The following is a 13246-nucleotide window of genomic DNA, read 5'->3' on the forward strand; positions in this document are numbered from 1 at the left end:
ATATATATATATATATATATATATATATATATATATATATATATATATATATATATATATCGTTTTCTGTGTGTTCTAAGTATTTTTTTAAATGAGATACCAAAAAAATTCCCTCTGTAAAAAATCATTGGACTCTAATATGTCAAAAAACTTGAATTTTATCCAGTTTTTAGATTTTTGTGCTAGAAATGTATGCAAATTAGTGCATATTTCATTAAATAATGCCGCATTTGTATATTTTTTGACGAATCCCAGACAGTAATCTGATGCCGCATTTAAAATTAAATTTTTTAATCAGAAAAAATGTAACAAGTAACGCAATGTAACACATTCACATTCAGAACATTAATTTCTTTGTCACAAAAGTCTTTTTCACTCATTTATTATTGCGTCTGCGCTACTGTTCAGATGACTGATATCATGACTCGCTCCTCAGTGGCTCTTACAGGTATTATAGCGAATCATAGGAGTTTCACCGATGATTCTGTCTTTAATATGGATGCTGGAGCAGCAGTGCTTTGTTCAGGTGCGTCACACACAAACCTGATACACATCAGCCACACAAACACACGCCGCCGTCGCCCACTGCTGCTGCACCGTGCCTTTTGTTGCCAGTAAATTAGCAGAGCTGTCACTGAAGCGTGAGAGACTGACAAAGATTCACTTTCAACCGAGAGGATCAGAAAACAGCTGCATCCAAAAGCTCAGCGAAAAAAGAGATGCTCTGCTCTAAGAAGAAACCAGCAGGAGTTCACGAGACTGAGATCTTAAACAGGTTTTCAGCTTTTCTTTCAGCAGTGCTGTTGAGACTGGAGTGGAAACTGATATGTGGAAGCAAAGCATGTAAAAAATATATGGAAGCAAACATGTCAAATAATAGTTTTCAGTGTGAAAGTGTTGAAATGAAATCTTCACAGACCTGATTTGTCGCCTGCTGACTCCGGGTCAGATTCATCATAAACCTTAATGCATTTCACAACTTCAAGAGAAACAGAAAAAACATATAATTATTCAGGTCAACAGGGATGTTGATTTTATATATAAATGTGTCAACACCAAAAACTACTTAAATCTAATTAAATGCTTCACTTAATGCAAGACACCTCAGGTGAATCAGGTCAAATTTAATATTTTAACTAAGAGAAATCACCATACGTCCTTGGTTGATTTATTACAGCTTATTAAGATAAGTTTAGTAAATTATGTTTACATATGCAAATCATGCATTATCTAAATAAATGTTCACTCATTTGTATACAATTTTACAACACTGGAAAGTCAGATTCAAAGTTTTAGTTTGATTTCATTGACATATTAGAGTTTTTCCAGAGGGGATTTTGGATTTTTCTTTTTATCACTCCATTAAAATACTAAAAATACTGTCTACAGACAGAAAACAAACACATTTTTAGCATGTTTTTAGGAGTAAAGTGTTGTATAAATCAGTGTGAATGAAATATGATGAAACTTTCAGAATCTAGAAAGGAATAAAACTAAAGTTTGGGGTTTGTAGTGTAAGAGGAAAAACTCTTTAGAGATAGAGATTTGAATTGAATAAGTGCAATAAAATAAACACAAAATGTGCATTTTGGATGTTTTCTTTACACTAGTCTGAAAGAAAAGACTTGTTATTGAAGCAAAATAGACCCAAATCTCAATGGTTTCACCTGCGGTGTTGATATCCGTATGTAATATCTCGCTCACCTGGTTGTGAAACCGAGGCGTTGTGTTCCTGAGGGACGGGGTGTCTGATGGTCACAGTGTTTTACACCGGTAAGTCTTCTCCTGTCATGTGAAGCATCTGTTGAAGCATATGTCACACATGGCCTCCATTAATCACAGGCATTTATGGGACATCTGCTGTGTGCTGTGAGCACTGCGGGTTATTCTGGAGCTGACACAGGACTCGTCTCTTAACGCAGTATTATTAGAAACGTGTTTGATGCGTCCAGATTCACACGGTTATTGCGCTGGCAGATCTACTGACTGTACATGAGACTGCGATCATCGCCGAGGGTTTGCTGGATTCACTTCAGTTCTGAGCGGTTTGATACTGGAACACTCCAAACCAACCCGGACACCTTTGAAGCAGACAAATTGAATGCATTAAAAGCCCTCATAATAAGCACTTCAGAGAAACTCTCATCAAAAAACACAGTTAAAGGATGTTCTTCAGTTTTATGTGGAAATAAAAACTCAAGGACTTTTTAAAGAGTTGTTCTCTATTTAGTCTCACATACCATCTTATTTTGAATAAGCAGAAGCAGATCTAACTAACTAATGACAGACAGAAATATAGGTAGAAAAAAAGAAAGAGCAAACTAACTAGTTAACTAACTAATGACAGACAGATAGATAAATAGATAGACAGACAGACAGACAGACAGACAGACAGACAGACAGACAGACAGACAGACAGACAGACAGACAGACAGACAGACAGAAAGAAATAACTAATCAACCAGCTAACAAACTAGCCAACTAACTAATGACAGACAGGTAGACAGATAGATACACAGATGATAGATGGAACTAACCACCAACTAGCTAACTAATGACAGACAAAAAGATGATAGATAGAACTAACCAACCAACTAACTAGTTAACTAATGACAGACAGACAAAAAGATGATAGATAGAACTAACCAACCAACTAACTAGTTAACTAATGACAGATAGATGATAGATAGAACTAACCAACCAACCAACCAACCAACCAACCAACCAACCAACCAACCAACCAACCAACCAACTAACTAACTAATGACAGATAGTCAGATAGATGATAGATAGAACCAACCAACCAACCAACCAACCAACCAACCAGCGAACTAACTAGTTAACTAATGACACAGACAGACAGATACACAGATAGACAGACAGACAGATAGATACAAATATGATTGATAGATAGATAGATAGAACTAACTAACCAACAAGCAAGCTAGCTAGCTAGCTAGCTAGCTAGATAGATAGATAGATAGATTCAGAGAACTAACTAACTAAATAATTAATTAACGAGACAGGCAGACATACAGATAGACAGATAGATAGATAGAGACGAATAGAGAATAGATAGAACTAACCAACCAACCAACCAACTAGCTAACTAACTAGCTAACTAATGACAGATAGATAGATAGATAGAGACGAATAGAGGATAGATAGAACTAACCAACCAACCAACTAGCTAACTAACTAGCCAACTAATGACAGATAGATATAGATAGATAGATAGATAGATAGATAGATAGATAGATAGATAGAGACGAATAGAGGATAGATAGAACTAACCAACCAACCAACTAGCTAACTAACTAACTAGGTAACTCATGACAGATAGTCAGATAGATGATAGATAGAATCAACCAACCAACCAACCAACCAACCAACCAACCAACCAACCAACCAACCAACCAACCAACCAGCCAGCAAACTAACTAGTTAACTAACTAATGACACAGACAGACAGACAGACAGACAGACAGACAGACAGACAGACAGACAGACAGACAGACAGACAGACAGACAGACAGACAGACAGACAGACAGACACAAATATGATTGATAGATAGATAGATAGAACTAACTAACTAACCAACAAGCAAACTAGCTAGCTAGCTAGCTAGATAGATAGAGACGAATAGAGGATGGATAGAACTAACCAACCAACCAACCAACTAACTAGCTAACTAATGACAGATAGTCAGTTAGATGACAGAACTAACCAACCAACCAGCGAACTAACTACTTAATTAACTAATGACAGACAGATACATAGATAGAAACATAAATATATGATAAATAGAACTAACCAACTAACTTGCTAACTAAAGACAGACAGATACCAAGATAGCTAGCTAGCTAGCTAGCTGATAGATAGATAGATTCAGAGAACTAACCAACCAACTAGCTAACTAGCTAGCTAGCTAAGTAACTAACTAATGACAGACAGATAGATGATACATAGATAGATATAACTAACCAACCAACCAACCAACAAACTAGCTAGCTAACTAATGACAGATAGATATAACTATCCAACCAACTAGCTAACTAACGACAGACAGAACTAACCAACCAACTAGTTAACTAATTAATGTCAGATAGATAGAACCAACCAGCTAACTAACTAGCTAACTAATGACAGACAGATGGAACTAAGTAAACAACAAGCAAACTAAGTGACTAACTAAAGACAGATAGATACCAAGATAGCTATCTAGACTGATATATTCATAGAACTAACCAACCAACTAGCTAATGACAGAGTGACAGATAGATAGAATTAACCAGCCAGCTAACTAACAGATATACAGACAGACAGAAAGATAGAACTAACCAACTAACCAGCTAACTAATGACAGACAGATGGAACTAAGTAAACAACAAGCAAACTAAGTGACTAAGTAAAGACAGATAGGTACCAAGATAGCTATCTAGATTGATATATTCATAGAACTAACCAACCAACTAGCTAACTGACTAGCTAATGACAGATAGACAGATGATAGATAGACATAGATAGCTATCTAGATGTATTCATAGAACTAACCAACCAACTAGCTAATGACAGAATGACAGATAGACAGAACTAACCAAGCAGCTAACTAACAGATAGACAGACAGAAAGATAGAACTAACCAACTAACCAGCTAACTAATGACAGACAGACAGACAGACAGACAGACAGACAGACAGACAGACAGACAGACAGATTCAGAGAACTAACCAACCAACTAGCTAACTAACTAGCTAGCTAACTAACTAAATAATGACAGATAGATGATACATAGATAGATAGAACTAACCAACCAGCTAACTAACAGATAGACAGACAGAAAGATAGAACTAACCAACTAACCAGCTAACTAATGACAGACAGATGGAACTAAGTAAACAACAAGCAAACTAAGTGACTAACTAAAGACAGATAGGTACCAAGATAGCTATCTAGATTGATATATTCATAGAACTAACCAACCAACTAGCTAACTGACTAGCTAATGACAGATAGACAGATGATAGATAGACATAGATAGCTATCTAGATATATTCATAGAACTAACCAACCAACTAGCTAATGACAGACTGACAGATAGACAGAACTAACCAACCAGCTAACTAACAGATAGACAGACAGAAAGATAGAACTAACCAACCAGCTAACTAAAAGATAGACAGACAGAAAGATAGAACTAACCAACTAACCAGCTAACTAATGACAGACAGATGGAACTAAGTAAACAACAAGCAAACTAAGTGACTAACTAAAGACAGATAGGTACCAAGATAGCTATCTAGATTGATATATTCATAGAACTAACCAACCAACTAGCTAACTGACTAGCTAATGACAGATAGACAGATGATAGATAGACATAGATAGCTATCTAGATATATTCATAGAACTAACCAACCAACTAGCTAATGACAGAATGACAGATAGACAGAACTAACCAAGCAGCTAACTAACAGATAGACAGACAGAAAGATAGAACTAACCAACTAACCAGCTAACTAATGACAGACAGACAGTCAGTCAGTCAGTCAGACAGACAGACAGACAGACAGACAGACAGACAGACAGACAGACAGACAGACAGACAGACAGACAGACAGACAGACAGACAGACAGACAGACAGACAGATAGATTCAGAGAACTAACCAACCAACTAGCTAACTAACTAGCTAGCTAGCTAACTAACTAAATAATGACAGATAGATGATACATAGATAGATATAACTAACCAACCAGCTAACTAACAGATAGACAGACAGAAAGATAGAACTAACCAACTAACCAGCTAACTAATGACAGACAGACAGTCAGTCAGACAGACAGACAGACAGACAGACAGACAGACAGACAGACAGACAGACAGACAGACAGACAGACAGACAGACAGACAGACAGACAGACAGATTCAGAGAACTAACCAACCAACTAGCTAACTAGCTAGCTAACTAAATAATGACATATAGATGATACATAGATAGATATAACTAATCAACCAACTAACCAGCTAACTAATGACAGACAGACAGTCAGTCAGACAGACAGACAGACAGACAGACAGACAGACAGACAGACAGACAGACAGACAGACAGACAGACAGACAGACAGACAGACAGACAGACAGACAGACAGATTCAGAGAACTAACCAACCAACTAGCTAACTAGCTAGCTAACTAAATAATGACATATAGATGATACATAGATAGATATAACTAATCAACCAACTAGCTAGCTAACTAACTAATGACAGATAGATAGATAGATAGATAGATAGATAGATAGATAGATAGATAGATAGATAGATAGATAGATAGATAGCCAAATAACTAACTAGCATTCCATCATATCTTTTTTTAAATCTGTGCACATCTCTGTGGTCAATCAGGTTTCACTCAAACCCTTCAGTCCTGTTTGTGAATAAATTACCTGACTACATGCTGAGGTTGTGTAAACAGAATCGAACAGACGCTGTTTATTATCAAAGGCTTTATTTATCAAACAAAAAGAATGCACCATTCAAATAACATTTCTATATAAAAAGGAACATTGGACTGTTCTACAGTGCATTACAAAACCAGTAATTGTATACAACGTCATGGTAGAAACAGCCGGAGGGTTCGACTCGTCAGCGGCTCCCCGCATCTCAGATCTCAATCACTACTCTAATTTGGTTAACGACGCTAACATTGGACAATTTAAGATGAAGTAAAACACACATAAGAATGATTCCTCCTCTAACACGCTGCTCATGCTCCTCAACGCTGGCCTTCTGATTCTAGAATGAACACGACTAATTAGTCACTGCATGAAGGTGATTCTGAGACACATCAACCATCAGCTGATCAGGAATCAATCCCATCAGCCCCGGCACTGCACAATTACAGGAAGAGTTCACTGGAAAATCAAGGTTGTTCAAACCTGTACGGCACAAACAATGCTCAATTCTACATCCTGTCAATGTCAATGTCAATAAAAACTAATACATTGTGTGCTGTATTCATCTGGAAATGAACTGTAATTAAAACAAGGAAAATTGCAACTTTATATTTCACAGTTCAGACTATTTTCTTGCAAACTTAGAATTCTAACAAAAAAGTCAAAATTGTGAGAATTGAAAACATGCAATTCTGAAAAAAAAATAGAACTTGCAATTTTGAGAAAATAAATGCAAAATTGTGAGTTATAGACTCTTTCTTGCTATTTCAAATTTACATCTCACAATTTTTCTCTTACAATTAAGTTTTTTTTGCATCACAAAATAAAACATAAAAAATTGATTTTTTTATCTTACAATTCTGACTTTTTCCCTACAATTGCAAGTTTGTTACAATTTTTGAGTTTATATCTTACAATATTGATAAATGTAACAAAAAAGTCAGAATTGTGAGAATTGCAAACATGCAATTCTGAAAATAAATAAATAAATCAAAATATATGAACTTGAAATTTTGAGAAAAAAGGCAGAATTGCGAGTTATAAATTTAGTGTTATGAATTTTTTTCTTGCAATTCCGAGTTTATATCTCACAATTCTTACTTTTTTCTTACAATTCAGAATAAAACATAAAAAACTGTGACTTTTTATCAGACAATTCTGATTTTCTCCCTACAATTGCGAGTTTGTTAGAATTTTTGAGTTAATATCTCACAATATTGAGAAATGTAACAAAGAAGACACAACTGTGGGAATTGCAAACATGCAATTCTTAAAATAAATAAATAAATAAATAAATCAAAATATATGAACTTGAAATTTTGAGAAAAAGGCAGAATTGGAAATTAGAAATTTAGAGTTATTAACTTTTTTTTGCAATTCCGAGTTTATTTCTCACAATTCTTCCTTTTTTCTTACAATTCAGTTTTTTTTGCATCAAAGAATAAAACAAAAAACTGCGACTTTTTATCAGACAATTCTGACTTTCTCCCAACAATTGCGAGTTTGTTACAATTTACAGTTTATATCTCGCAATTTGGAGAAATGTTACAAAGAAGTCAGAATTGTGGGAATTGGAAACATGCAATTCCGAAAAAAAAAAAAAAAAAAAAAAACAGAATAAAAGGCAGAATTGCAATTTATAAACTCAGATTTTTTAAAAACATTAAACATTAAAAACTGCAACTTTTTATTAGACAATTCTGACTTTCTACCTGCAAGTTTGTTACAATTTTTGACTTTATATCTTGCAATATTGAGCACTGTGAGAAAAAAGTGAGAATTGTGAGATTACAAAGTGACAATTACTTAATTTTTTTTATCCTGTGGCGGAAACAGGCTTCCACAGTTAATTAGACTTTATGCTTTATGGTCCGTTTTTTTGAGTTTAACAGTCATGTTCTCCTGCAAGACTCTCCTTTAGTTATTCATGGTTTGAAACAACATTATTTTCATGTGAACTCTTCCGTTAAAGCAGGAACTGTGAGAAAGATGAACAGACTGAGAGGAAATGAGATCGACTGCATATCGACACAAACTTTATGCTTCGGAAATAAAAAATGCTGCTGGGTTTGAGACGGAACTTCATGGGAGAATCCAAACGTCGGAAGGAATGTTGTCGATCACATTTAACGAACGAAGAAAACACAGAAAACACCAGACAGCCGAAGATGCTGACGATGCTGAAGCCAAATATCTTTTTTCAAAAACACAGTGAAAATCCGTCCCAGAATTCCTCCTTCTTTACTCTCCTAATGGGCTAAATAAACGCTCTAGAATTCATCACATCGTCTTCATAAATTACCGTGAAAGGAACGATCTAAATCATATATTAAATATATCGTAGAAACCCGAGTCCGTGACGCCACAGCGATCAGTCCATCAGTCGCTCGGTGCATCTGTACAGTAAAAAAACAGCTACAGGATCTGTACGCTACCAGCAAAATATCAAATATAGGGACGCGCTTCATCCTCCGGAGACTTGTTTTGTCTCACAGCACAGCAAATAAAGTGAACAAAAATATATATAGGCACATAAAAAGTCTCTTTTGCGCTTAACAAAATGCATAACGTGAACGGAAAAGCAGTTGAACTCTATGCAATGCAAAAAATTATTTTCTTACTTAGTATTTTTGTCTTGTTTTCTAGTAGAAATATCTAAACATTCTTGAATCAAGATGCATTTACTTGACAATTAAAATCATTTAAGATATTAAGTCTTGTTTTCTAAAAATAAAAATGATCCAAATTGTGTTTTGCTTAAAATGAGCTAAAATATCTGCCAATGGGGCAAGAAAAATAATCTTAATTCAAAGACTAAACAAGATTTTTTTTTTTTTTGCCCTATTGGCAGATATTTTTGATGTTTTAAGCAAAAATTTTTTTTTGGAAACAGTAGTCTGAATTAAAACATTTTTTTTTAGATGCGTTATATGTTCACGTGTTATAGGTGACAAAAAAACAGGGCAAAATATTTTTTGAAATGCTTTCAAAAATTATATTTAAAATATATTTTCAAAAATATACAAAAATGGCTTAAATATATATTGGCAAAAAACATTTTAGGAAATATATTTCTTAGAGAAACAAAATGAAAACTTAATGTTTAGAAAGATACATAAAAATTGAGTGAATTTATGCTTTAAATAAGAAAACAAAAAACAACCAACGAGTCAAGAAAAATAAACTTCATTTAAAGGGAAAACAAGTTAACTTCTTTTTTGTTTTAAACAAAAATTTACTTCATTTGTATACATTTTCCAGAAAATGTGAAATGTGAATGTATCTGGAAATATACGAAGGACAAAATAATAATTAAAAAAAAAAAAAAAATATATATATATATATATATATTTTTTTTTTTAAATATATAAAAAATGGTCCAAAAATATATTGGCAATATACTTTGAAACATTTTAGGAAATATATTTCTTGGCTTTTTTTGTATATTTTAAATATATATTTCTTAGAGAAACAAAATGAATATTTTTAGAAAGATATTTAAACACTAAGTGAATTTATGCATAAAAAAACCTTCATTTAGAGTATTTATTCCTGATTTCTTTTTTTGTTTTAAACATACTTCATTTTTGTACCTTTTTCAGAAAATAAGACCTGTTATCTGGTATTTTGCTTCTCAAGTAAATGCATCTTGATTTAAAAATATTTAGACATTTTTCCTGGAAAACAAGGTCAAAATACTGAGGAAGAGCATTATTTTTGGCAGCACACATGGGTTTTTTTAATCTCTGGATGGAGATGAAACACACAATGTGAAACGAAGAGCGCACCGCAGCGGTTTACAGTTTCACTGCTGTAAAATAATAAAGCAATAGAGACGTGGCCACAAACAAGACAAAATGAATCTGCAAGAAAATGAGTGCCGCGAGAGCAAAACGATCCGATTTTCTCCTCCACGCCGACGGCATGTCCGTTTTCATCCGACCTCTTTCTCGTAGGAATATACAGTTCCCCAGTAAAGTGTATTTAAGGGATTTTGGCAGCAATAGATTGGCAAGATGTCAATGAAACGTTTGCATTTTGGCAACTCCGATCAGTCTGGGTTTGAGATGAATCGCTAATAATCCCATCGGAAAGGTTTCCATTAGTAGATGCACATCGTAATCCTGGACGGATCTGCGTTCGGCGGGATGGAGTCGCGCGGCCGTGTACATAAACCGGTATAAAATCTCAGACAGCGTTAGAAAAGAGACGCTTCTTCTCCAGCGCTTCGGTTCGGAGTCATTTCCCTTTTGTAATCCCGTTTGAGGAGTTCAGGTGAACGGCGAAGAGTCTGCGCTTCCTGCTTCCAGGCGTGGGCTCCTCTGCGTCCGTATGCGTCTGTGTTAAAAAGCCGAACCCGTGATGGCGTTGAGCTGCTTCATCAGACCTTCCAGACTGGCCATCTGCTCGCTCAGATCGTCCTGCTCGTACACCTGCGGATCACAACATTAGGAAACTTTTAACACAGTTTGGGAAAGGTCACTGCGATATTGGGAACGCCTGACCTTCAGATCCATGCAAACAATTAGTGAGGATATTGCATGGATATTCCAGTGCTGTTATTGATGCTCTTAGTGCTTTGAGCTTCATCTATAACATCAGACGGCCGTATCAAACACTCACTGTCACCGACGGCCCTCAAAGCATCAATCGAGCGTTTGTTAGTGGATCTGTTGTCAACGGCAGGAAAAGATTGTTTGCTTTAAATGCTCTGACACAATAGTATCTGATTTTAGACACATGCAACACAAACTCACGTGCAACTACTGTCTGAACTGCTGTTGTAAGACTTACAAAATTTCTTTAAAATCAACGTCAACTCATTCTAGTGTTGTTTTAGTGTCATTGATACTGTTATTTTGTAAAATTATTTTTTAAATGTTACATGTTTAACATTTTGGGTTAAATGGGTTAATGAGTTTGTGTCTTTTTTTTTTAAATAGGTCTATATGGTTTAGTTTTATTTTTAATACTATGTTGACATTTTATTTCAGTTAAAGTGCATTTCAAGTAGCAAAAAAAGTTTTAATGTTTTTTTTGGCGAACTTCCATAAGGGTTTGCGAGTTGCTGAAAAGCTAAACAATTTATTTAAATCATGAAAATGCAATGTTTAAATAATTTTATATCATAAAAAATATTGTATATAATGAAAAATGTTATGATAAAGAAAATCAAATAAAACACTTACTGTATTTTATTTTATCTGCATTTTGACCATCAACCGACATTAAAGAATAATTAATGAGGGTTATAAAAAATCAACTAAATAGACAATTAAAAAAAAAAAAAACTGATTAAAATGACAACAAAAGCAATACATTTTCTAAAACCTAAATAAAAATTAAGATGATTATTTGTGATTTAGCAATCATGTGAAAATAACACTACCACGAATTGTGTAACCTTTTTAAAATGATTTATTTTATTTATTCATTTTATTTTATTTTATTTTTTTATTTAACTTTATTTATTCATTTACATCTTAGTTTTAGATAAAGTTTTAATATTTTCCTGTGTATCTGTCTTTTTTCCATATGTCTATATAGTTTAGATATTTTTTACAGTTTAAGTGTGCTTTACTTCAAGTAGTGGAAACCTTAAGGATATAGACAGGAGTAAAAATGTAAAGTTTGGTGTCAGTAAGAGCTACTGAAGTTGAGTTTCATATCTCAGTGTAGGAGAAAAAACTCTTGGCTGTTAAAAATATGTATTGTAATTGAAATCTATTGACACAAATAGATAAAGTGCTAAAAAAAAACAGTGTCTGTTGGATGTTTTCTTTCCACTAGTCTAAAAAAAAAAACACTATGAAAAACCAAAAAGCCCAAAATCTCAAACTTGACAGGTGCATGAAAAACAGCGTTTTTGCATGCAGTGTATCCCCTTAAGAAATGTGCATTGTGCACAAGAACAATTTTTATATCAATAAGCTGCTCGATTTTACTAGGGTATCTCTTGCATAAAATAAATCTAGCACGGCATTAACAGTAAGCTCTCTCCCTCGAGCCACGCCGAAGTGTCTGATCAGCGTCAGTTTGTTTATTTGCTTCATCTCTGACGGAAAAGGCCACTCCAATTATACAGATATGTGTTGGATGGACAGATTCTCCTGACCTTTCCGTCTCGCTCATAAACTAGAAAAGCCGAGTCGTCTGAGGCCGAAATCAAATCTCCAACACAAACTTTCCCACTTTCTCTTGTTATTGTGACATCAATAGTTGAACATTGTCCGTTCCCTCATCTGCCTCTTCAATGATTTACAATCAAGACGAGATCTTCCCAAAAAATGAAAGACTAAGACTGATAAAGCAGAAGTAGGATTGGTTTTCGATTCACAGATGCATCAATCACTCTTTTCAGAGAAGGAAAATGAGCCAAATTGTTGCTTGAGGTTTTCATGGAAACGGTTCTCGTCGGTTATTAAGTATTCGGCTTAAGGCGGAGATTTAAAGAGACTCCCCGCTGAGTCCAAAGTGCTCTGAAGAGACTGAAGCATGTGTTCAGATATCTGATGAGATTTAGTATCTGTGCTGTAGGTGCGGTGACTCACGCTGGCTGGGTCGTCAGGCTGTTTCTGTCCGTCTTCAGCCGTCTCGGGAGCGGTCGGCACCGAAACAGGTAGTAATGGAGAGCGGGCCTTCCCGGCCTGACCCAACGAGGCGGTCTTCACCTGCGGTTTGGGTAAACTTCCACCTGTGAGCAGAGAAACACACAGAAAACATCAACACACAACTCATTTCATTGCATTAACGGAGAAGTTCACTTCCAGAACAAGAATTTACAGACAT

The 13246-nt window shown here is 34.9% G+C and overlaps 1 protein-coding gene across 1 annotated transcript in view; it reads right to left on the bottom strand.

Moving 5' to 3' along the window:
* Nucleotides 1-10690: 10690 nt before the first annotated feature.
* LOC141334953 (netrin receptor DCC-like) overlaps nt 10691-13246 on the bottom strand; it is a 154435-nt gene continuing 151879 nt past the window's right edge. The window contains exons 27-28 of the mRNA XM_073840174.1: nt 13009-13151; nt 10691-10890 (exon numbers count right to left, since the gene is read on the bottom strand). Coding sequence (XP_073696275.1) covers nt 10801-10890; nt 13009-13151 — 233 coding nt within the window. The 3' untranslated portion in view covers nt 10691-10800. The remainder of the gene's footprint in view (nt 10891-13008; nt 13152-13246) is intronic.

This window comes from Garra rufa, chromosome 5 (assembly GCF_049309525.1).
Source record: "Garra rufa chromosome 5, GarRuf1.0, whole genome shotgun sequence".
NCBI lineage: Eukaryota > Metazoa > Chordata > Actinopteri > Cypriniformes > Cyprinidae > Garra > Garra rufa.